Here is a 26,215-nt window from a genome sequence, read left to right on the forward strand (position 1 = left end):
CATCAATTTTAAAGAGTAGACTGTGACAAACAGGCCTTTACGGACAAACTGCTGCAAAAAAAGCCACTATTGAGGACCACAAACTGGACATTAGATTAGCTGAAATCTCAACTGTGGTTTCAGGAGTGAAAATTTAGAGATTTTTGGTACCAACCACCATATCTGCAAGATACAAAAAAGCTGAGTAAATGGTTTCTACACGTGTGGTGCCCACCATGAAGCATGGAGGGGAAAAGTGATGATGGTGTGCTTTGCTGGTGACATGGTCAGTGATTTATTCCAAATTCAAGACTCACTTTACCAGCATGGCTACTACAGTATACAGCTACTATACATTACTCCCATCTGACTTGCACTTGGTGGGACCATCATTTGTGTTCTAACAGGACAATGGCCCAAAACAAAACACCTGGCTATGAGGGGGCTATATGACTGAGTGGGATGGAATGCTGTGTCAGATGATATGGCTTCCTCAATCCACAGCCCTCAACCCAACTGAGATGAATTGGGATAAGTTCAACAGTGAAATGAAGACAAAGCAGCCAAGCGTGCTCAGCACTTGTGGGAACGCATTCAAGGCTGTTGGAAGACATGCGAGGTGATGACGTGATGAAGCCGCTTGAAAGAATGCCAAGAGGGCATTAGGCGGTCTGAGAAAAATGGGGGCAACTTTGAGGACTCCTCAGATTCAAAACATTCTGGTTTATTTCACACGTGTTTCTTTACTCCTTGTTTCTATGCGTGTTCCTTCGTGGATTTGCGGTCTTCAGTCTGAATCTACAATGTGCGCATTCCAATAAGAACAAAGAACTCCATTGAATAAACAGGTACTGCATACATTCTTCCTGCTTGCCGTAACCCAATTGGAACCAGCTTTGTTCCAGATGACTAAATCTTGCCCTGTGGATACACAGGAGTAGGGATCGCTACACTTACGGTAGTTATCAGAGTGCTCTCACTAGAAGCTGGGTGCCTGGATTATCACTGTGTGACCTGGACAGATACCAACACTATGGCATGTGGCCTATTTTAGGACTCCCACTGGATCATGGGTTATACTTTATCAATAAAGTTTTTTTTATTTCAAATCTTTTACATGTTCCTAAACATTACATGTTATTAGTAAAGACTGAGATATGACCATAATATGGGGTGAGGTGCATCATCGAAAACTACCATGTTCCATGAAGGCAGATAACACATAACCCTAATATACATACCATAACTAAAACGTATACCAGTCCTGCATCCATCCACAATGTACATACCTGCCCTGCTTCTTTCTCCTCATGGTACTGCCGAATGTGTTTTCCATGGCAGACCTCGTATGTCCAGTACGACTCAATCTAAAACATAATTTGTAGAGGAACAATGAGTTGAGTAAGTTTCTCTTATTAAACTACTTGTCTTATTGTAAAACCCTTTAAAAAAAATTCTACAGTTCCAGATAAGGAACTTACAGTTTTAACTAAAAAGGGAAGAATAATTTCTAATATACATTGTTCAGTAATCCGTAAGTTTATTACAGTTTACATACTCAAGTAACCTGAAATAAAGTGGAGTATAAGAGAAGTACAATCATTTTCTTATCTGTAATGTGTTTTGATCAAGTTCTATCCAGATACCGTTTACTCACATAGCAGAGGTTTCCACTAGAGACCCATGTAGGCAGGCTAATAATCGAGGAACGAAATTTCGTAAGAACGCGTGATCCTGACTGTCGGTCCATCTAAACAGGACGAGCAAAGCTCTCGTTCCTCGGGTGCAATTAGTTTTAAATTGACCTGCAAGCATCATACATCGCCTCGGGTAATCAGGATATGGTGCCAATAACATGTTACTCTATGCACACAGATCAACTGCCACAATGATGTGCAATTGGCGGCCCAAGTCAAAATTACCATTAGAGGAAACCTGCTCTCTCGTGACTGTCATAGCGATCCACCATCTCTGGCTGTCTCACAGACAATGAATGGACCACCATAGTGCCCAGAGATCAGACATTTATCACCTATCCGTTGGTTAAGTAATAAATATCTCTGTTGGTAAAGCCCCTTTAAACAGTAAATGCAAGTTACCCTGTATGAACAGCTGGTTTGCTTGAAGAGAGGATCTAAAAGTTCTCCAGGAGACGGTCCCTTATATTCTCCTTCTTCTTCCTGAAAATAACAATGACTATTGTTTAATACTTCTGGAAATAAAGATCATGGTATTGTTTCTGTAGAAGTCAAGTCAGAAGATTTCCTACCATATTTGATTTGTTGTATATAGAGGTCATTAAGCCCTTTAGACAAATCAAAACTAAAACATAGAACAATATCATCGGCATATTGATCACTTCTGACAGCAGATCCTCTGCAGAAAGAAATGAGGCACATAGCTGCCTCAAATTAAGCCTTAAAGGGTTTCCTGCTAGGCACAACCTCTTTGTAAGAGCCCTGTTAAGGCATAAGGACGTGTCATGTTCTAGCAGCATCTCCACTGACTAGTAAGGAGGTTGTCCATTTTTGTGGTCAATTTATTTACTTTTACACAAAATATATCCATCAATGAGCTCGTAATGACAAGAGAAAGTTTGTAACTCTTATCTGTTATCTTTTTGTTTTACCAAGTTCCTCTCACATGACTTATGATCATAGACCACAAAGGATCCTATAAAAGTCAAACGGTATAAATTGTTAAAGAAACCAAATTGCAAAAAAGTGTTTTTTAGTCCCAAATATATGCATTGAAGAAAAAAAAAAAAAAAATTACAAAATGTCCCCAGACATGGACAACTCATTTATTTCCACTTCCAAAAAAAACCCTACATTATACTTTGTCACATTATATGAGAAGATCACTTTTTCTTCGAGATGTAGATTGCCAACAAAAGGACTGTATGTGACATGCATACAGCCTTAGAGGCGGCACTGCTGTCTATGCATTAAACCGAAGTTTAATATTTAATGACGGATTCCATCCGCAGATACAGTGCAGATTCCATAATGATAACAGGTCAGTCAGTCAATGAGAACTGTCAAATATGTCATACATAAGATCCCACTGTAAATGTCAAAATGTAGACGTCGCTTAAGTATCCTAGACAACTTCAATTAATTTCTAAGATGTCTCATGTCCCTCAGGGGAGGACACTGACCGTGAAAAGCCCCGAGGCCTCCTCTGCCATGCACAGTCACATTAGACACTCATATGTAAAATAGGGATTTTTGCGTACTCACCGTAAAATCCTTTTCTCCGAGCCAATCATTGGGGGACACAGGAACATGGGTGTTAGGCTGCTGCTACTAGGAGGACACCAAGTTAACACAGAAAGAGTAACTCCTCCACTGCAGTATACACCCTCTCACTGGGCAATATTCAACCAGTTCGGTAGAAAAGCAGTAGGAGTATTAAACAAAAGACAATAAAACTATGTCAAAACCAAAGTAGTAACAACAAGCCAAAAAGCTAACAGGGTGGGTGCTGTGTCCCCCAATGATTGGCTTGGAGAAAAGGATTTTACGGTGAGTACACAAAAATCCCTATTTCTCCTATGCCTATTTGGGGGACACAGGACCATGGGATGTCCTAAAGCAGACCCTGGGTGGGGAACAACATAGCTGTTATTACACCATGTACCATAGATTTATAGCTAAGGTACTACTGCCGACTGCGCCTGCCAAGGAAAAAGAATGAATGTGATAATGTTTTGTAAAAGCATGGAAGCTGGACCAGGTCGCAGCTTTGCAGACCTGTTGTACTGACGCCTGGTGCCAAATGGCCCAAGAGGTGCTCACTGACCGAGTAGAGTGGGCCTTCATCCCTGCTGGGATAGGAGCACCCTTGACATGATAGGATTCCTGAATAGCCGATCGGATCCACTTGGCTAGAGTGGCCTTGGAAGCGGGTAAGCCGTTCCATTGTCCCCCAGGAAGCACAAACAGAACATCTGACTTGCGGAAGGGGGCTGTCCGTGAGATGTACCGTCGAAAAGCCCTAACCACCTCAAGAGTGTGCAGAGCTGTCTCAAAGCGATGGACTGGTGCCGGACAGAACGAAGGCAGAATAGTCTCTTCATTGAGGTGAAAGGAGGAAACGACCTTGGGTAGAAAAGCGGGAGAAGTCCTCAAGAGTGCCTTATCCGGGTGAAAAATCAGGAACGGGTATTGGCAGGAGAGAGCCGCCAATTCCGAGACACGCCCGATCGACGTAATAGCCACTAGAAAAACTACCTTCCAGGAAAGGAAGGTTAGAGAGACGTCCTGCAGTGGCTCGAAAGGGGCCCCCTGAAGAGCTCCAAAGACCAAATTAAGATCCCATGGATCCAAAGGCATTTTATAGGAAGGCACCACACGAGAAACTCCCTGAATGAACGTCTTAACCGGTAATCTGGAGGCAATTTTTAGTTGAAAAAGGACTGACAGTGCTGACACCTGTCCCGTGAGGGAGCTTAGTGCGCGACCAGATTCTAGTCCCGATTGGAGAAATTCCAATATGGAAGGGATGGAAAATACCAGAGGGGATCGTCCACGGGCGTTGCACCACTCGCCAGGTACGGTGATAAATGCGCATGGACACGGGCTTTCTAGCACTAATCATGGTGGAGGACACCTCAGGGGAGAATCCAGCTTGGGCTAGAATCCAGGATTCAACAGCCACGCCATCAAAGACAGGGCCCCGGAGTTCTGGTGGTAAATCGGGCCCTGTGAGAGAAGATCCGTGCGATCTGGAAGCCGCCAGGGAACGTCGGCGACCAGCTGAACAAGTACAGCATACCATGCCCGGCATGGCCAGTCTGGCGCAATTAAGAGTACTGGTACCCCCTCTGTCCTGATCTTCTTGATGACCCTCGGTAACAGGGGGAGAGGAAGAAAAATGTACGGAAGGCGGAAATGATGCCACGGTAGAACCAAGGCATCTGCTCCGATGGCACGTGGATCGAGTGATCGGGTAATGAACTGGGGGACCTTGTTGTTGAGCTTTGAGGCCATGAGGTCCACATCCAGGTTCCCCCAGCGATGGCAAATCTGAGGACGTCCACCACCCAATTCTCCACACCTGGTATGTGGATCGCCGAGATCGGCGAATGGTTGCGCTCGGCCCAGCGGAAGATGTGGGTGAATTCGAGCATGGTCATCTTGCTGCGGGTTTCCCCTTGGCTGTTGATGTACGCCACCGCTGTGGCGTTGTCGGACTGGATCCTGATGGGTCGACCTGCGAGGAGATGGTGAAAACTGAGCAAAACTAGTCTGATCGCTCGTATTTCCAGGATATTGATGGGGAGGCGCGACTCTAGAGTGGACCACCGCCCCTGAGCTGTGTGGTGGCTGAAGACTGTACCCCAGCCCAAAAGGCTGGCATCGGTGGTCACCACCAGCCAGCACACTGGGAGAAAGATAGGATTTCAGCGTCCACCACCTGAGGGTCTGCCTGACCTGCCAAGACAGACGGTAGCGACGGTCAAGAAAATACGGGTTCCCGTTCCAAGTCAATAGCAGCGTATGTTGTAAGGGACGGAGATGGAACTGCGCGAACGTAACCGCTTCCATTTTGCAGAGAATGCGCATGCTGAACCGAATGGAGTGAGAGACTGGTCGGGAGAGACGCCGTGCTCCCTGCTGCAAGGCCGAGGCCTTTCCTGGAGGGAGAATGACCAAGCCGCAGAAAGTGTCCAGGGTCATTCCCCAGAAGGAAATCCGCTGAGCTGGAACCGGGGAAGATTTTTTGAAGTTTATCTTCCAACCCAGGCGAGAAAGAGTATCCACCGTGATGTCGATGGACTCCTCGCAGGCTGGATGACGGGCCTTTTATCAGCAAGTCGTCCAGGTACAGAAGTACCACCACTCGCCGAGCATGAAGGATAGCCATGACGGCTGCCATGACTTTGGTGGAAACTCTGGGAGCGGTGGCAAGGCCAAAAGGTAAGGCCACAAACTGGAAGTGTTCATCGCGAAAGGCGAAGCAAAGGAACTGTTGATGAGTGGGGAAAATTGGGATGTGGAGGTAAGCATTCTTGATGTCTATGGATGCTTTTTCCATGGATGCGATGACAGAGCGGAGGGATTCCATTCTGAAGCGGCAAATTTTCACGAAGCGGTTCAGAAGCTTTGGGTCCAGTATCTGTCGTAGTGATCCGTCCTTCTTTGGGACCCGAATAGGTTCGGGTAAAACCCCTTGGTCTAGGGGAATCGGAATGACTCCGTCCCTTTGTAGAGCTCTTATGGCCTGGAGAAAAGCAATTGTCTTTGTTTCGGGGGGACATGACTGAAAGAACCGTGGAGGGGGGGAGTGGGGGGGAATGGAAAAAACTACTTTGTATCTGGAGGAAACCAGTTCTCTGACCCACTCGTCGTAGACGACCGAGAGTCAGGCTTGGTGGAACAAAAGTAAACGGCCGCCTACTTGGTCGATGTCCCCCGGATGTTGCAACGAGACATTGAGTGGAAGGTCTAAGGGATCTAGGTCGCTTAGATACAGATGACCTCGGTCTGGGTTTCCAGCTCCGGTTAGGTCTGTATGAGACCTGGGAGCCTCTGTCTCCACGCAAAGCTCGTCCTGATCTGGAGGATGCGAAAGGTCCGAAATCGAGGTTGTTGATACCGAAACGGCCGGGTAGGCTTTTGTTGGGGAAGAAATTTACTCTTTCCTCCAGTGACGTCAGAGATAATTTGGTCTCCAAATAAGCGACCCGCTTGGTATGGCAGAGATATCAAAGATTTTTTTTTTTTTGGAAGCCAAATCTGCGCTCCAATCTCTGAGCCACAGGGCTCTTCTGATAGAGACTGCATTTGCGGCTGCTTGTGCAGCGCAAGTAACCGTGTCTATTGAGGCATTAACTAAGAAGTCCCCGGCTTGAGCGATCTGGTTGGCCAGGTTGATCACCTCTGGGGGGGGGAGGGGAGATAACTGTCGTGGATGGTTGTGGTCAGAACCTCAGCCCAAGCGACCATAGCCTTAGCCACCCAAGTAGCAGCGAAAAATTGAAAGAGCGACGCCCCTGTTGCCTCAAAGACAGATCGAGCCAGGTAGTCAATTTGGCGGTCAGAGGGATTTTTGACTGAAGAACCGTCAGACAAGGAAAGGAGCGTCTTGGAGGCGAGATGCGCTACTGCAGGGTCCATTGAAGGAGACTGCAGCCAGTCCTTCCTTAGTTCCTGAGCGAAGGGGTATTTGGACTCAATCAGCTTTTGACCCGTGAAGCGTTTATCGGGCCGGTCCCTGTGTTTCTGGACAATGCCCTTAAATTCAGGATGAGTGACAAATACCCTTTGGACACGTTTTGACTTTTTGAAAGACATCACGTGTTCCTGAGTGGAAACTGATTCCTCGTCCACCTTAAGGGTCTTGTTGACCGCCTCAATAAGAGAATCAAGCGTCTCTTCAGAAGTCGAGGAATCCTGAACTAAAGATGCATCGGACTCATATTCAGAGTCATGTGCATTGTGGTTCTCAGGAGGAGGGGAACGAGACATTGAACTTGCGGAGGCTGAAGCACAAGCATGGCCGTGAACAGGGGACGCGACATGGGTCCGTTTTTTGGCACCCTGAGCCCTTAGTGACAGGGAGCACCCCCTGCTGGTGAACGGATCCGTACTGTCGCCAGAGTCCTCTGTGGTAGACAACAAGGTGTTCTGACTTAGAGAGGGACCCCGGAGGGAATCTATTGCCTTGGCCAGTGAAGTCATAAAACGTGACAGGGAAGCGGCCCACTCAGGGGGACTAGGCTCCGCAGGGTCAGAGGCGGCGTTGATGGCGGCGAGAGGCGACTGCACACAGGCCAGATTTGTGAGCTCGAGGCAAGGCAGTATGACAAGTGGCACATGATATAAAAAATACAGTGTGCTTTTTTGTTAACCCTTTTTGGCCTCTTTAGGGTGAGACATAGTGTGCTTTTAGAGACAAGGGCCAGATATGCAGGGTATGCGCTGGCAGGGAAAGGGTTAAGCTCTGCTGTACAGCTTACCCTGTGTCCCCGGTCCTGTGCCTGTGTCCCCAGGGAAGAATAGGAGAAGATCGGAGCAGTCAGGTCAGGGTATTCGTCCGGTTTTCCCCACAGAAGTGAAGTCCCAAGATGGCCCCCGAGATTTGTAGAGCGCTACTCGTTCCAAACGAGAAGTGCCTGGATAGTGGGCGGGGCTCCGGCGGTGGGCGGGGAATTAACCTTGCGTCCTAGTCTGGCTGAAAAGCCGGGGACTAAATTTCCGGAGCGGGCCGGCAGGCCGCGACACAGCGTCGACTGACCGCTCTCCCCGGGGACCAGAACCGCACCTTCCCACGCAGGCAGCGAGAGGAAGGGGACTACTCACCGCCACCGAGTAGTAATGCAGCCTCCGTTACGAGGGTATGCGCTCAATCCTTCCTCCCTTTGCAGGGGGGTGGAGAGGACCCTCCATTCATCTTCATCTGTGCCTGCCACAGGGGACTTACGGCTATCGTGGGGACAACATGACGCCATCAGGTGAGGGCCTTGAAATGTGGTGGAGCCCAGGAGGGGCACATAAGAGCCAGAACTCTATGTGCTCGCCATCTTAGAGGGGGGAGATTGGAACCGTATAGGAACAGTCGCCCTGGCGTAGATTAGGCACGCCCCATTTGTCGCAGGAGAGGATACGGGGAGGTATACTCGCCGTGCTCGCCTGTTGATGGTTCGGGGGAGAGCGGACCTTTGAAAGGATCCGTCGCCCCCTTCACTCCGTTAATTAAAAAATAAAAATTTACAGAAAATCAAAAAGGAAAATAAAAACGTTGGGGTCTGAAACAGACCCAAGTGCCTCCTACAGACACTAAGCAAGAACTGGTTGAATATTGCCCAGTGAGAGGGTGTATACTGCAGGGGTGGAGTTATTCTGTGTTAACTTAGTGTCCTCCTAGTGGCAGCAGCATAACACCCATGGTCCTGTGTCCACCAATGAGGCGTAGGAGAAATACACATATTAATACATTATACTGACATTACATATACATAGTACAAACATGTACACAAGCATTTAAGAGACGTATATACACATCATAGACACAGTGACATTTTTGTAATGCACGTGTTTAGATGACCAGAAGATTTTTTTTTCTTGTTCATTCTTTTGTAGTTGTAAGAGTCCTAACTTTTTTTTTTTTTTTTATACAAGACCATCTGTAATTTTTAGTGCTGTTTTGCCAACAACATCTGTAAGCGTTACATTTGTATAAACTTTTTACGTGTTTATTGAAGAAGAAAATAAACAATCACACCATTTATTAATGCCATTTACGGATCACCATATATTATCTGTTCACTGTAGTGTATCAGTGGTTACGAAGACGGGGATATGAAATATGTCCATGTTATTTGCAGATTATAAAAACATGCATCACAAAAGTGTATTTAAAAATGTGATTATTATAATTGTTCATTGATTTTTAGTAATTTTATAGGGAGAGAAAAAAAAACGACTTATTTTACATACTTATACAGCTATATAGAAATGTACTGGTTAGGGTTGAGCGAAACGGATCGGACAATTTCAAAAGTCGCCGACTTTTGGCAAAGTCGGCGATCTTCGCACCAAAGTCGGGTTTCTTATGACGCGTTCAGCGAATATATATATATATATATATATATATATATATATATATATATATATATATATATATATATATATATATATATATTACATCGTGGGACATGACAGATCATCGGAAGGTATGGGATATTGTTGGCTTATTATTTTTAATTTGTTACAGGTTGAGGGTCTTCAGGTGGATTGAGAATGGAATAAAATATTACAACAACCTGTGTGTTTATTTCATTAAAATACTTTGCAATAGTGTGTGTGTGTGTGTGTGTGTGTGTGTGTGTGTGTGTGTGTGTGTGTGTGTTTTTAACCATTTCATACTATTGGATTAATAATGGATAGGTGTCATACAATAGCAAGATGACATTAACCCTTCATTACCCCATATCCCACCCCTACACGGGAGTGAGAAGAGAGTGGCCAAGTGCCAGAATAGGCGCATCTTCCGGATGTGCCTTTTCTGGGGTGGCTGGGGGCAGATGTTTTTAGCCAGGGGGGGCCAATAACCGTGGACCCTCTCTAGGCTATTAATATCTGCCCTCAGTCACTGGCTTTACCACTCTGGCGGAGAAAATTGCACGGGAGCCCACGCCAATTTTTTCCGCGATTTAACCTTTAAATTTAATAGCTACAGCGCCCAAATTTTGCACATACACACTACTAACATTAGTAGTGTGCAATATGCAAAAAAAATGGGAATATGACATGGTTTACTGTATGTAAACCATGTCTCATATCATGTCGGGTTTAGGAAGGAGAAATGAAAAGCCGGCAATTGAATTACCGGCTTTTCTGCTATATCGTGCTGAAAAAAAAAAAAAATATATATATATATATATATATATATATATATATATATATATATATATATATATTATTTATACACATATACATACATACATATACACACACACAGTACATATGTTTTTATGATTTTTTGAGCACATGGATCCATTGTATGTCCGTATGTCGGTTTTGCAAGCCTGCGAGAAAATCTCGCAGTACTGATTACAATTTTCCATTGACTTGCATTAGGTTTCGTGTTTCGGTCGATCCCCGACTTTTCGCGATAATCGGCTGATTTCACTCGACTCGACTTCTGAGAAAGTCGGGTTTCGCAAAACCCGACTCGACCTTAAAAAAGTAAAAGTCGCTCAACCCTAGTACTGGTATATAGCGAGGTATCTCTATGTACTGGTATATAGCGAGGTATCTCTATGTACCAATACAATATGCCTGTAAAGAAGAAGAATACAGTTTAGATCTTTAGGCAGAGAAAATCTTTCTATACTTAGCAGTTCAGCCTGTGGCTCATTGCTAAAGATATATGTCCATATAGATGAGATAAATGTAATTTATTAATAAAAGCACAGCATATTAGGATAACCAGTAATAAGTAATACCTGGTGATCCCCGGCAGTAATTGGAAGTAGACACTTGTATATCTCTTTGTCGGCCGTAGTCATAATAATGTAATTGTCTTCTTTGTACGGTATCCCTGTAGTCGGCTGCAAGAACAATAATTATATTTACATCCCATACAAGATGGCGAGATCAATGCTGTGACATTAGTATTATACAGCGAGTGACGAGCCGCCGTCGGTCAATGACCCGCATCCAAGGTAGATGCTGGATTTCACATCCCTACACCTGATATCTGAAGGATAGGGATTCTCAGTGTTGCAAAGCAAAATGACCCTTACTCCAATAAACTACACCAAATTATCACCAAGGCTTTAATTACCGTATACAGCTCTGGCAAAAATTAAGAGACGACCACATCAAAACCCTGTCATGGGCAGCCCAATCTCCAGACCTGAACCCCATTGAAAACCTCTGGAATGTAATCAAGAGGATGATGGATAGTCACAAGCCATCAAACAAAGAAGAACTGCTCACATTTTTGCGCCAGAAGCGGTGTTAAAGACTGGTGTTAAAGCATGCCAAGACGCTTGAAAGCTGTGACTAAAAATCATGGTTATTCCACAAAATATTGATTTCTGAACTCTTACTGAGTTAAAACATTAGTATTCTTGTTTCTAAATGATTATGAACTTGTTTTCTTTGCATTATTTGAGGTCAGAAAGCAGTGGGGTTTTTTTTTTTTTTTTATTTTGACCATTTTTCTTTAGCAGAAAAAATATACAAAATGTATTGCTTGGAAATTCAGAGACATGTCAGAAGTTTATGGAATAAATGAACAATTTACATTTTAGTCAAAAATATATCTATAAAGAGAAAAATCCGACAAACTGAACATTTTGCAAGAGCTGTATATTTAAAGCACCGCATGCGCCCAATTCATACACCCGCTAGAGAAATGACGTGTCCCCCTCCAACAGGGTGTGGACCTAGGACTATCTAGTAGATCATAAGTGGTGACCATTTGCATCGCTCATAGTAATTAACCTGTCCTGTTACAAAGTGTCTCCTCCACTAAAGGTCATCACTAAGGGCTCATGCACACGCAAGTTTCATCAGTGTTTTGCCACATTCAGATGTCAATGAATTTCCACATACGCAAAAAAAAAAAAAAAAAAAAAAAAAAAAAGGTCATTGTGTCCTGGATCAGAGTTTCGTCAGTTTTTCCAATGGATAAATCACAAAGCTTCTCCTCTCCATTACAGTGTCAATCACAGACAGCACATGGATTCGTGTCTTTCACAGACCCATAGACTTGTATGAGACTTTTCAACTGTGATGTCAGTAAAAAAAAATGACAAGTATATGATTATTGCACAGTCCCGAAAAAACCCGTTTGTCAACCCCATAGGTTGTAGTAAATTTGTGTTCTATCCATGAATATCACTTAAAGGACACGTAGGTGAAGAACAGACATGTGAATGAGACCTTTTCCTCAGTATTTCTCCATCAGTCCATGGAAAACAGATGGGATCAGAGTGCGATCTGACTTTTTCATGGACTCAGACTTTCTTTGCCAAGTTTGATCCTACACTCGGATCAACATCGGACATACGAGCTTTCATTCACCCCCCACATCCGATCACTGGCTCGCTCTTGTTATCTGCATCTCAAAAACATTTCTAGAATTCGCCCTTTTCTTACGTTCGACTCTGCAACTCTCACTGTTGCTCTTATTCATTCTCGTCTGGACTATTGTAACTCTCTACTAATCGGCCTCCCTGTTACCAAACTCTCCCTGCTCCAATCTGTCCTGAATGCTGCAGTCAGGATCATATTCCTCACCAACCGTTACACCGATGCCTCTACCTTGTGCCAGTCATTACACTGGCTACCCATCCACTCCAGAATCTAGTACAAAACTACTACCCTCATCCACAAAGCACTCCATGGCTCAGCTCCACCCTACATCTCCTCTCTGGTCTCAGTCTACCACCCTACCCGTGCCCTCCGTTCTGCTAATGACCTGAGGTTAGCATCCTCAATAATCAGAACCTCCCACTCCCATCTCCAAGACTTTTCACATGCTGCGCCGATTCTTTGGAATGCACTACCCAGGTTAATACGATTAATCCCCAATTTTAAGCGTGCCTTAAAAATGTATTTGTTCAGATTGGCCTACCGCCTCAATGCTTTAACCTAACTATCCCTGTGTGGCCCATTCAAAAAACTTAAACCATAAACAGGTTCCTCGCATCATGTTCTCATACACTTTATGCAGTTATTAGCCCTCTGTGTCTGTTCTGCTACATACTTAGGCAGTTAACTGGTTCATGCAGCTTTACATGAACACCCGAGCCTTACACTATGGCTGGTCCGAATAACTAAAGCAATTGTTACCATCCACCTCTCGTGTCTCCCTTTTTCCTATAGATTGTAAGCTTGCGAGCAGGGCCCTCATTCCTCCTGGTATCTGCGTTTATTGTTATGCTGTAATGTCTATTGTCTGTACAAGTCCCCTCTATAATGTAAAATGCTGCGGAAGATGTTGGCTCTATATAAATAAAAATTTATTATTTTTATTATATATCATCAGGATTTTCCAGGCACCACAGCCTGGTATACTATCACAGGTAAGAGTGCTATCTGAGAAAATTATAGGCAGAACTTGTATGAGAAAAAGTGACACGTGAATGATCCTAAAGTCAGAGTCAATAACATTATGGATAGTGGAAATATAATAATTTTCCAAATAAATTCATGTATCAAAAGTGTACCATTTTTTATATTTGCCCAGCTCTCCACCCTGTGTCCCTCTCTTTGCATATCCTCCTTAGCCTATGGTATTGACTGGAGTTGAGTAAATTTTTCAAAATTCGGTTCCGATTATGATCAACGGCAAATATTGTTTGTGCATGATAGAATATGTTCGGAACCGATCATCAAACATATTTGGCAAGAATAGGGTACAAATATGGCAAATTCAGATTTGGTGACCAATTCAAAACATATTCGCTCAGCTCTAGTAATGACTACTGCTGCAATTTACCAGTGGTGGCCACGCTGGCTACTCCACATTTTGCATGGAGTATTTCTGGGCTATAGGGCGGCTCTATATAATTACCATATACAGGATAGCTATTGGAACACCGTGGACCTTTGGCCATTTCATACAGTCACATGTGCACCAGAAATATGCAGCATTTTATGTTATCTAAATCTGCGGTGGGTGATGAGATGACAACTATGAAGCTCTAATAGTTTTGCAGATTTTTTTTTATGCATTTGACATCATCCCCTGGGACTGAATGTACAGAACATCATCCATAATGTCAGAGACACTAGGCCACCACTCTTGTTACGTCTGTCTTTCCTATCTGAGAAGCCCACACAATGGGACCTGTAATCTATATTCTATATACCCAGACACCACTTGTAAAGAATTGAGTAAAAAAAAAAAAAACTACACAAAAACTATCACATGGATCTAAAATGTGTCAGCAGAATCAGGGTTTTTTTTTTTTATTTCCTACGAAATACAATATAAACAGTTGCAATCAAAATTACTCACTCCCCAGAGCAGATTAGGATTATTGGCAACATTTACATTGGTTTATTGCAAACTGCAGTAATGCTGTCAAACGAGAACAAATTTAATAGATAAACACAACTGATACAAGTGGTTTCTCTTAGTGACAGCTACAGTCTCAGAATTATTCATCCCCATCATAACACGCAGCTTTAGTCCTCCGTAGAGCACGCCTGGCTGTTGTGACCTGTTGCAAATTTGACGGATAGCAAGAAACCAGCATCTGGCAGCATTCCTGAGGAGCCTAGCCTCATGGGCAATGGCCTCCAGGTCATTAACATTCTTTGGCTGTCATGTAAAAGGTTAAAGGGATTGCTCAGAAATTTGATAGCGATAGCTTATACTTATCAATACCAAATCACTGGGGGTGTGACAGCACACCTGACGATCACCTGGTCCTAGTATCGGCAGTGGCCAGATGTGCTTAGTAGTGGAATAGCCCCATATTCATTCAGCACTCAGCACATCCGAACACCAATGGCACTGGAAACCACTGATCAAGTCGGGCATGGGCGAAGCCGGATGTCGCACCCTCACCAATCTGGTATTTAAAGGGACTCTGTCACCTGAATTTGGAGGGAACAATCTTCAGTCATGGAGGCCGGGTTTTCGGGTGTTTGATTCACCCTTTCCTTACCCGCTGGCTGCAATATTGGATTGCAAGATTGCCTTGTGCAGGCATATACTACGGAGGACAGAGAATGAACTTCAATCCAATATTGCAGGCAGTGGGTAAGGAAAGGGTGAATCAAACATCCGAAACCCCCGCCTCTATGGCTGAAAATTGTTCCCTCCAAATTAAGGTGACAGAGTCCCCTTAAGACCTATCCGAAGGATAGGCTATCAATATTATAGTACTGAACAAGCCCTTTAAGAGATCATTATAGATACTATTGGAAGCATAGTTCACAAGTTCAATGTTAAAGAATCGGTGCCTACACTGCCTGGAGATCGCAGACCGGTAGCTGTCACCAAATTCCTGAGCAGCCATGTGGTCAAAAAATCTTGTGTGACTGCACAAGGAATTGGTGAGAGCAGACAATTAGGTTTCAATTTGCACAGTAAGATTCACCTCTACTGACCCAAAAGCACAAGAAATGTTGTGTCAAATGGGCTCAGTGACGCCTGCGCCTCGGCCATGCCCACAGAGCTGCGCCTCGGCCATGCCCACAGAGCAGCGCCTCGGCCATGCCCACAGAGCAGCGCCTCGGCCATGCCCACAGAGCAGCGCCTCGGCCATGCCCACAGAGCAGCGCCTCGGCCATGCCCACAGAGCAGCGCCTCGGCCATGCCCACAGAGCAGCGCCTCGGCCATGCCCACAGAGCAGCGCCTCGGCCATGCCCACAGAGCAGCGCCTCGGCCATGCCCACAGAGCAGCGCCTCGGCCATGCCCACAGAGCAGCGTGGCGGTGCCTCAGCCATGCCCACAGAGCAGCGCGGCAGTGCCTCAGCCATGCCTACAGAGCAGCGCGGCGGTGCCTCAACGATGCTCAGGGACTAATTTCCTACATCTGTCACTGGCATCTGTGAGGAAGCTGAAGCTTGGGCATTATAGGAGCTGCCAACAAGACAATGATCCTACCATACCTCAAATTAAAAATTTTAGAAATAGTCCTGGAGGACTCTGGAGCGACCGTCCTCACAGTCACCTGACTTGAACCACATACAAAATCTTTGGTGGGGTTTGGAGAAGGCGGTTGCAGCACAGAAATCCAAGAATATTAGTGAGTTGAAGGCCATTCCCCATGTGGAATGAGCTAAGATCATTCAGGAACATTGCCAGAAACTGGTGTCTGCATCACGTGTGCAACAGGTCATAACAGCCAAACACTCTAAGTACTTTAGTTGCTCATCATGAAGGGGGTGAATCATTCTGAGACTGCAGAAGTCAGTAATAATGATATTCTGCTTTGAATTTGGAGAAACCACTTGTTACATTATTTGTGTTGAGCCCTTTCATTTGATCCTCTTTGGTTTAGTGAAAACAGAAAGTTTGTAAATTTTGTTAAGAAACCAAAGATTTTTGGTGGGGGAGGGAAAGGGAGAAATAACTTATTGAAATGATATACCAATTTGCTGCTTTTAACGTGGGTATAAAAAAATAAGAATAGGATTTTATATTGGATGATGCCACACTTCAAAAAATATTTCTTTACAGATATCTTTTCTACATGTCTCTGGGATACACAAGGGAATAATATATGGACAGATCTCAGTCCTTGATTGAGGGGATAACGATTATGATCCCACTCTCCCTCATGACACAGCAGATCAGTGCTTGGCATCACTATGTAAAGGCAATCATTATAAAATATAGGGAAGATAGAAGATGATCACTTATACATGGGTCACATCTAAAAATCGGCATTGCCCAACGGGGCGATCCAGACCTGTTATTAGGATATAGGCAAAATGGGGCAAAGGTTTTTGTAGATGTGGAAAAAATGCTGCAAAGTAAGAAAACGGATTTTGAAGAAAGAAAGAATAAAAAGGTCCTGGAAGCGATGAGAAATCTGTTTACCTGGTGTGTTTTTTTGCTGCGTTTTTTTTTGTTTTTTTTTTAAAAGGAAATTAAAGATGATTGTTACAGTACCAGCAAAAGCTATGAGATTTCAGAAACCTCATTCACACGCTTTTTATTCTGCCTGAATTGGAAAACTTCTGCGTTTTTGAAAACTGTAGCATGTCACTTCTTTCAGCGTTGTATTCACCCACAGAAAGCAATAAGTGCAAAGCCACAGCAAAAAAATCCCGCTGCCCTCAGGTTTTGCTGCGTTTTTGGTGAAATGAATTGCAGGTACAGGAGTATGTGACACCCATTTATTTTTGTGATTTTATTTTTCCTGGCTCCAATTACAGTTTAATTAAATTGGTAATAATTAAATTAGCGACGTGATAAGGTAAACGATGCCAACCAATTCTGTTTCTCCCACTGTGTTTACATTGGTAAATGTGTACTTTTGCATGAACTCAATCTTCGTAAACAGCTGTGCTTCTTTGTTCAGAACAGACATTTTTTTTCAGACAAACACTTTTTCCCCTAAATAATTTGATCATATTACCGTTTCTTTCTAAAATCTTTCATGGTCTCACATATGTCTTGCCTTGGTGGTCCAACACCTTGTATTATTCATGCTTGCAAGGTGGAAGCAAAGCTGAACTTTGGGACCCGAAAAACCGCAGTAAGAAAAGCCGCAATAATACACAAAAAAAAATCTACGTTTTGGCTGCAGCATATTTACTGCCGAGAGATCAGGTTTTACTGCAGAAAACCCTGTGTGAACATAGCCTTATGTAAGGCCCCACAGAGCCGGAATCTCAACATCATCCAGTCTGTGTTGGATTAGATGAATTGCTAGAAGGATTTATACAACCCGACGTTATCCAGAGGAAGAGTGCAAGTTACCTAGAACGGACGCCGTTTTGAAGGCAAAGTGCAGTCACACCAAAGACTGGTTTCATATAGACTTCTCTTTTGTTCATTTTGTTAAATTGAGACAAACTATTAACCCTCTGCTTTTCATAGTTCTCTTAGGCCAGTTGCCCAGAGTCCGGAAGTAGCAGCACTCTGCAGTATATGTTCAAATTGCTGCCGTCTACCGAACGCAGGTAAATCCGCATGTGTTCACTGAACTGTATCTCATACATTTCTATCGGTGAAATTTCTCTTGTGGAGACTAACGTCTCGGAAAGATAAATAGACTTGCTGCAGTCTGGAGAGACGCGCTGCATGTCTCTGCAGAGGTCTCTGGAGGCACAGTGGAGGCACCCCTTCATGACCCAGCCTATTTTGTCCTTAATGACCTGGCCATTTTTTGCAATTCTGACCAGTGTCCCTTTATGAAGTAATAACTCAGGAACGCTTCAACGGATCCTAGCGATTCTGAGACTGTTTTTTGTGACATATTGGGCTTCATGTTAGTGGTAAATTTAGGTCGATAATTTCTGCGTTTATTTGTGAAAAAAAAACGGAAATTTGGCGAAAATTTAGAAAATTTCACAATTTTCACATTTTGAATTTTTATTCTGTTAAACCAGAAAGTTATGTGACACAAAATAGTTAATAAATAACATTTCCCACATGTCTACTTTACATCAGCACAATTTTGGAAGCAAAATTTTTTTTTGTTAGGAAGTTATAAGGGTTAAAATTTGACCAGCGATTTCTCATTTTTACAACGAAATTTACAAAACCATTTTTTTTAGGGATCACCTCACATTTGAAGTCAGTTTGAGGGGTCTATATGGCTGAAAATACCCAAAAGTGACACCATTCTAAAAACTGCACCCCTCAACCACATTCAAGAAGTTTATTAACCCTTCAGGTGCTTCACAGCAGCAGAAGCAACATGGAAGGAAAAAATGAACATTTAACTTTTTAGTCACACAAATGATCTTTAAGCAACAATTTTTTTTATTTCCCAAGGGTAAAAGGAGAAACTGGACCATGAAAGTTGTTGTACAACTTGTCCTGAGTACACCGGTACCTCATATGTGGGGGTAAACCACTGTTTGGGCGCACAGCAGGGCTCGGAAGGGAAGGCGCGCCATTTGACTTTTTGAATGGAAAATTAGCTCCTATCGTTAGCGGACACCATGTCGCGTTTGGAGAGCCCCTGTGTGCCTAAACATTGGAGCTCCCCCACAAGTGACCCCATTTTGGAAACTAGACCCCCCCCCCAAGGAACTTATCTAGATGCATAGTGAGCACTTTAAACCCCCAGGTGCTTTACAGAAGTTTATAACGCAGAGCCGTGAAAATAAAAAATCATTTTTCTTTCCTCAAAAATAATTTTTAGCCCGCAATTTTTTATTTTCCCAAGGGTAACAGGAGAAATTGGACCCCAAAAGTTGTTGTCCAGTTTCTCCTGAGTACGCCGATACCCCTTATGTGGGGGTAAACCACTGTTTGGGCACACGTGGGGGCTCGGAAGGGAGGGAGCACCATTTGACGTTTTCAAACGCAAGATTGGCTGGAATCAATGGTGGTGCCATGTCGCGTTTGGAGACCCCCTGATGTGCCTAAACAGTTGAAACCCCTCAATTCTACCACCAACACACCCCTAACCCTAATCCCAATCCTAACCACAACCCTAACACCAACACACCCCTAACCCTAGCCTTAACCCTAATTCCAACCCGAACTCTAATTCCAGCCCTAACCCTAAGGCTATGTGCCCACGTTGCGGATTTGTGTGCGGATTCTTCCACACCGTCTTTGTAAAATCTGCAGGTAAAACGCACTGCGCTTTACCTGCGGATTTCCAGTGTTTTTTGTGTGGATTTCACCTGCGGATTCCTATTATGGAGCAGGTGTAAAACGCTGCGGAATCCGCACAAAGAATTGACATGCTGCGGAAAATACAACGCAGCGTTTCCGCGCTGTATTTTCCGCACCATGGGCACAGCGGATTTGGTTTTCCATAGTTTTACGTGGTACTGTAAACGCGATGGAAAACTGCTACGAATCCGCAGCGACCAATCCGCTGCGGATCCGCAGCCAAATCCGCACCGTGTGCACATAGCCTAATTCTAACCCAATTCTAACCCTATCCCTAAGTGCAACCCTATCCCTAAGTGCAACCCTATCCCTAAGTGCAACCCTATCCCTAAGTGCAACCCTATCCCTAAGTGCAACCCTATCCCTAAGTGCAACCCTATCCCTAAGTGCAACCCTATCCCTAAGTGCAACCCTATCCCTAACCGAAAAAAAAAAAATAAATATATTTTCTGTATTTTATTATGTTCCCTACCTATGGGGGGATAATTGGGGGGGGTTTATTTACTATTTTTTCATTTTGATCGCTGTGATAGGTTCTATCACAGCGATCAAAATGTACAGGGAACGAATCTGCCTGCCGGCAGATTCGACGGGCGCACTACGCATGCGCCCGCCATCTGTTCAAGATGGTGGCACCCATGCGAGAAGACCGAGGACACCGGGACTAGGTAAGTATTGGGGGGTGCGATCGGACAGCGGGGGGGGGGGCTGGAGGGGAGAGGAAGGTGCTTAGGACAGGACGGAGGGGTACGGAACACTGACGGCGGCTGCAGATCGCCGCCGTCAGTCGGTGGGGGGGGGCCAGAACGGGGTCTCCAGCCATGGCCGATGCTATTGCAGCATCGGCCATGGCTGGATTGTAATATTTCACCAATTTTCATAGGTGGAATATTACAGATTGGCTGTTAAAAGTGAAACAACCAATCAGAGCGATCGTAGCCCCGGGGGGGGGGGGGGGGGGGGCAAACCAACTCCACGGGCTGTAGTACCACTCCCCTTGTCCCTGCAGGTCGGGTGAAATTGGAGTTAACCCTTTCACCTGGCCTGCACGGACGCAATCCCACCATGACGCATATGCTGCGTCACAGGTCGGATTGGCACAGGTTTTCATGACATACGCTGCGTCAAAGGTCGGGAAGGGGTTAAATCCTATTCACTATGCTGTATCATCTGGCCGCTGCTGGTTTGACACTGTATAAATATGCAGCGTCCCACCCACAGCAGTTCCTGACAGTGGGCACATACCCTCACTGCACAGGATTATTTCCACAATTACCTAAACCTTTTGCACAGTCCTGTATAGATACACAATTCACAAACAGATCCCCCAACATCTGCATCTCCAGAAGCAGACGCTGTGCCATCATAGTAACATAGTAACATAGTTAGTAAGGCCGAAAAAAGACATTTGTCCATCCAGTTCAGCCTATATTCCATCATAATAAATACCCAGATCTACGTCCTTCTACAGAACCTAATAATTGTATGATACAATATTGTTCTGCTCCAGGAAGACATCCAGGCCTCTCTTGAACCCCTCGACTGAGTTCGCCATCACCACCTCCTCAGGCAAGCAATTCCAGATTCTCACCGCCCTAACAGTAAAGAATCCTCTTCTATGTTGGTGGAAAAACCTTCTCTCCTCCAGACGCAAAGAATGCCCCCTTGTGCCCGTCACCTTCCTTGGTATAAACAGATCCTCAGCGAGATATTTGTATTGTCCCCTTATATACTTATACATGGTTATTAGATCGCCCCTCAGTCGTCTTTTTTCTAGACTAAATAATCCTAATTTCGCTAATCTATCTGGGTAATGTAGTTCTCCCATCCCCTTTATTAATTTTGTTGCCCTCCTTTGTACTCTCTCTAGTTCCATTATATCCTTCCTGAGCACCGGTGCATCATGTATGTGCTGAGGGGTCTGTACCCCTCTCTCTGACCCTGATATCACTATACCCTGCCCAATACTGCCATGTGTAGACTTAGAACAGGAACCTCGTATTGTACCAGTAATATCACGTAGCCCTGAAAACTCCACCTGTGCTGTCGGAGCCCGCCCCCAGCGCTGTCGGAGCCCGCCCCCAGTGCTGTCGGAGCCCACCCCTTGCGCTGTCAGAGCCCACCCCCTGCGCTGTCGGAGCCCACCCCTTGCGCTGTCGGAGCCCACCCCCTGCGCTGTCGGAGCCCACCCCCTGCGCTGTCGGAGCCCACCCCCTGCGCTGTCGGAGCCCACCCCTTGCGCTGTCGGAGCCCACCCCCCTGCGCTGTCGGAGCCCACCCCCCTGCGCTGTCGGAGCCCACCCCCTGCGCTGTCGGAGCCCACCCCCCGCGCTGTCGGAGCCCACCCCCCTGCGCTGTCGGAGCCCACCCCCCTGCGCTGTCGGAGCCCACCCCCCGCGCTGTCGGAGCCCACCCCTTGCGCTGTCGGAGCCCACCCCCCTGCGCTGTCGGAGCCCACCCCCCTGCGCTGTCGGAGCCCACCCCCCGTGCTGTCGGAGCCCACCCCCCGCGCTGTCGGAGCCCACCCCCCGCGCTGTCGGAGCCCACCCCTTGCGCTGTCGGAGCCCACCCCCCGTGCTGTCGGAGCCCACCCCCCGCGCTGTCGGAGCCCACCCCTTGCGCTGTCGGAGCCCACCCCCCGTGCTGTCGGAGCCCACCCCCTGCGCTGTCGGAGCCCACCCCTTGCGCTGTCGGAGCCCACCCCCCTGCGCTGTCGGAGCCCACCCCCCGCGCTGTCGGAGCCCACCCCCCGTGCTGTCGGAGCCCACCCCCCTGCGCTGTCGGAGCCCACCCCCCGTGCTGTCGGAGCCCACCCCCCGCGCTGTCGGAGCCCACCCCCCGCGCTGTCGGAGCCCACCCCCCGCGCTGTCGGAGCCCGCCCCCCGTGCTGTCGGAGCCCACCCCCCGCGCTGTCGGAGCCCACCCCCCGCGCTGTCGGAGCCCACCCCTTGCGCTGTCGGAGCCCACCCCCCTGCGCTGTCGGAGCCCACCCCCCGCGCTGTCGGAGCCCACCCCCCGTGCTGTCGGAGCCCACCCCCCTGCGCTGTCGGAGCCCACCCCCCGTGCTGTCGGAGCCCACCCCCCGCGCTGTCGGAGCCCACCCCCCGCGCTGTCGGAGCCCACCCCCCGCGCTGTCGGAGCCCACCCCCCGCGCTGTCGGAGCCCACCCCCCGCGCTGTCGGAGCCCGCCCCCCGTGCTGTCGGAGCCCACCCCCTGCGCTGTCGGAGCCCACCCTCAGCAGCCGCCTGCCCCAGCACAGTGCGTTGTTCCCGGGTGACTGACCAGAGAGAAGTCCGGCCCCGGCCAGTTGAGGCGGAATGGGATGTCATCGCTGATTGCTGGCAGTGTCCTGCCCCCGCTGCACTCCCTGAGCAGCCCGTACAGGAGCAGCAGGGCCGGGGCACACGCACGGACAGCCCGCTCTCCCCGGTGCATCCTCTCCCCAGCTGCGGGCACCGCTCTCCGGACACTGCCCACAGCCAATCATATAGCGGCACAGCGCACACAGCGGGGACGCCACGTCTCTTCCGGCATCAGTGGAGCCGGCCCGCAGCGGCCACAGCTCTGCACTTCCGGGGCAGGAGATGGTTTTTTTTTTAATAAACTTTATTAGTCCTCCATCGTTATTACACATAACATTTCCATGTGTCTAGCGCTCCGCATGTAGGTGTGTACACACTGTGGAGGATGCAGCTTCCAGCAGCGCAGTGTATGGAGGCTCCCGTGCGTCTCCGCTCATCCCCGCGGTCTGTCGCCGTCAGCTCAGGCTCCTCCAGCAGATGGTGTGATCGGATTATCGCCATCTGCTGAGGCTTTTGTCTCCAAGCCGCTGATCTTCTTTTCCGCTTTCTGTCCCCTCTCTCACCCCGTAGCGTCAGCGGTTGCTAGGTAACAGTGCAGCGACTCTCCGTGCGGTTGTGATGGCGAGCTCTCACCAGGACGCGGTGCTGGCCGCATCGTGTGTCCGCACCCCTGTGAACCCCCGCACCAGAGGTCCCCGCACTCTGTACGAGAGGCAGGAGGAGGAGGAGGAGAAGCTGCGGGGCCGCACCGAGGAGCCGGGACTGGTGAGGAAGTGGTGCCCGCCGGGGCTGAGAGAGAGAATGGAAAATGCAGGATTTCTTTACTAAAACGGAAAGGGTCGCCGGATCCATCATTTCACTTCACGTTTCCTATGTTTTTCACTGGATCCATCGCTGTGCGTTTTTTCCGGCCGCCGGAAAAATAATTTTGGACGGATCCGGCAAAAAACGGAGGAAATGCTGCTTTCACACATCAGGTTTTTTGTTTCAGGCACAATCCGGCAATTTTTGTAAAAAACTGATCCTTTTTTTTTACGCCGGATCCATTTTTTTCCCATAGAGTTGTATTAGCGCCGGAAAAAAACGCACAGTGACGGAATCGGCCAAAATACCTCTCTCTCTCTCTCTCTCTCCTCTCTCCTCTCCAAACTCTCCCTTCTCCAATCTGTCCTGAATGCAACAGCCAGGGTCATATTCCTTTCCAACCTCTACACCGATGCCTCCACCCTGTGCCAGTTGTTGCACTGGTTACCCATCCGGTACAGAGTCCAATATAAACTTATTTCTCTGACCAACAAGCTGTCCATAGTTCAGCACCCTCCAACATCTCCTCCCCGTGCCCCTCCGTTCTGCTAATGACCGAAGACTTCAATAATCCGAACCTCTCACTCCCGTCTCCAAGACTTTTTATGTGCTGTGCCAATTCTTTGGAATGCACTACCCAAGACAATTCGAGTACCGTATTTATATTTTTTTATCAGATGGGGTCCGTCTTATTGTCCGAATTTAAGGTATCCTACCTGAGGGCTGGCGGTGGCAGAGCAGGGTCATAGGAGGCATGGTGGCGGCAGAGGTGAGGTGACGCTGAGGTGCAGTGGTCGGTACGGCGTGCACCTGAACAGGGTCCCTTCCTGCTTAGGTGGGCGACGCCGCCCGCCTGGCATCCATGTGAGGGGTTGCGGCAGTGGAGTGGAGGCGGCAGAGGTGCGGTCACCTCCTCAGGTGAGGTGACGCCGCGGCCCGGTATCCAAGGCGAGCAGCAGAGCCGGGTTAATCACTGGTTTCTCGGTGGACGCGGCCATCTTCCTGAGGATGATGAGGTGCGGTGAGCGGTATGGCGTGAGCAGAGTCCCTTCCACAGGTGAATACCAAAAAGCCAAAAAAACTAAACGGTACTGCCTGGAAAAAATGAGGTGTTGCCACTCTAGAACCCAGGTGCCTCAGCCTCACATAACGATCACGGGTGGTCTTCAGAAAAATTGAACAAAGTCATTGTCATATACGGAAAAGCAGAGAAGGCACTCACTGATCTTGAAATCCCAATTTTTACTCAATCTTCATTAAAATTCCATGGTCGGGAGGGTGAGAAAAGGAGCTGCTGTGAGCAGGAACAAACAACGGCCGTTTCGCGCTGTGCTTGCGTTTCTACGGGTCAGTATGTTTGTGGAAATGACGGAGGGAGAGATATACCGGCCACAATACCCTCCCCCCCCCACTCCCCCCCCACCCCCGCGGCAAACTTCTCCCACACACTAAGGCTCCTTTCACACTAGCGTCGGAATCTCCCCGTCGCAATGCGTCGGGGAGAGATTCCGACGCTAGCGTTTGCTGCATTGCACAATGGAGGCAGCGGATGCATTTTTCCGGCGCATCCGCTGCCCCATTGTAAGGTGCGGGGAGGTGGGGGCGGAGTTCCGGCCGTGCATGCGCGGTCGGAAAAAGCGGTCCGTCGGGAGAAAAAAACGTTACATGTAGGGTTTTTTTCTCCCGACGGTCCGCCGAAGCACAACGCATTCGTCGCAAGACGGATGCGAAGTGTGCAAATCCGTCGCAAATGCGTCGTCAATAGAAGTGTATGGGGAAAAAACGCATCCTGCAAGCACTTTTGCAGGATGCGTTTTTTCTGCAAAACAACGCATTGTGATGGATTTAAAAAAAACGCTAGTGTGAAAGTAGCCTAAGAAATACAAAACATTAAAATTGCACAAATTAAAAACAATATCATTGCACATAATAATATCATTGAACAATTGAGATAGCACTTGAACAGGGATATTAAGCCCGCTTCTGACTAATCAAACCACAAAGGGGTTTTCTTACCTTCTTTACATATCATACTTTTTCGTGCTCAAAAAAGGGGTCCCAACCGATTCCCACTAATCCAAATGTCCTATAACAGAAACCTAGGACCGAACATACTTACATATACCTGAACATCTGCCAGGTTTATTCAATGCAAAAACACTGACATATCCACCCTGTCATTAAAGCCTAACGGACCCATTGCGCCAGTGCGCATGATCCATTTCGCCGCCACCGAGAAAGCCGTGATTCACCCGGCTCTGCTACTCGCCTTGAATATCGGGCCGTGGCGTCACCTCACCTGTGGAAGGGACTCTGCTCATGCCATACCACTCACCGCGCCT

The 26,215-nt window shown here is 47.1% G+C and overlaps 2 protein-coding genes across 2 annotated transcripts in view; one reads left to right on the top strand and one right to left on the bottom strand.

The window, feature by feature from the left end:
* ERLEC1 (endoplasmic reticulum lectin 1) overlaps positions 1 to 23,353 on the bottom strand; it is a 49,150-nt gene extending 25,797 nt beyond the window's left edge. The window contains exons 1-4 of the mRNA XM_069768881.1: positions 23,050 to 23,353; positions 10,937 to 11,041; positions 2,079 to 2,159; positions 1,269 to 1,346 (exon numbers count right to left, since the gene is read on the bottom strand). Coding sequence (XP_069624982.1) covers positions 1,269 to 1,346; positions 2,079 to 2,159; positions 10,937 to 11,041; positions 23,050 to 23,202 — 417 coding nt within the window. The 5' untranslated portion in view covers positions 23,203 to 23,353. The remainder of the gene's footprint in view (positions 1 to 1,268; positions 1,347 to 2,078; positions 2,160 to 10,936; positions 11,042 to 23,049) is intronic.
* A 223-nt stretch (positions 23,354 to 23,576) lies between these two features.
* Positions 23,577 to 26,215, top strand: part of FAM161A (FAM161 centrosomal protein A) — a 28,900-nt gene continuing 26,261 nt past the window's right edge. Inside the window, exon 1 of the mRNA XM_069768882.1 lies at positions 23,577 to 23,834. Within this exon, the coding sequence (XP_069624983.1) occupies positions 23,688 to 23,834 (147 nt within the window). The 5' untranslated portion in view covers positions 23,577 to 23,687. The remainder of the gene's footprint in view (positions 23,835 to 26,215) is intronic.

This window comes from Ranitomeya imitator, chromosome 5 (assembly GCF_032444005.1).
Source record: "Ranitomeya imitator isolate aRanImi1 chromosome 5, aRanImi1.pri, whole genome shotgun sequence".
In the NCBI taxonomy this organism is placed as follows: domain Eukaryota; kingdom Metazoa; phylum Chordata; class Amphibia; order Anura; family Dendrobatidae; genus Ranitomeya; species Ranitomeya imitator.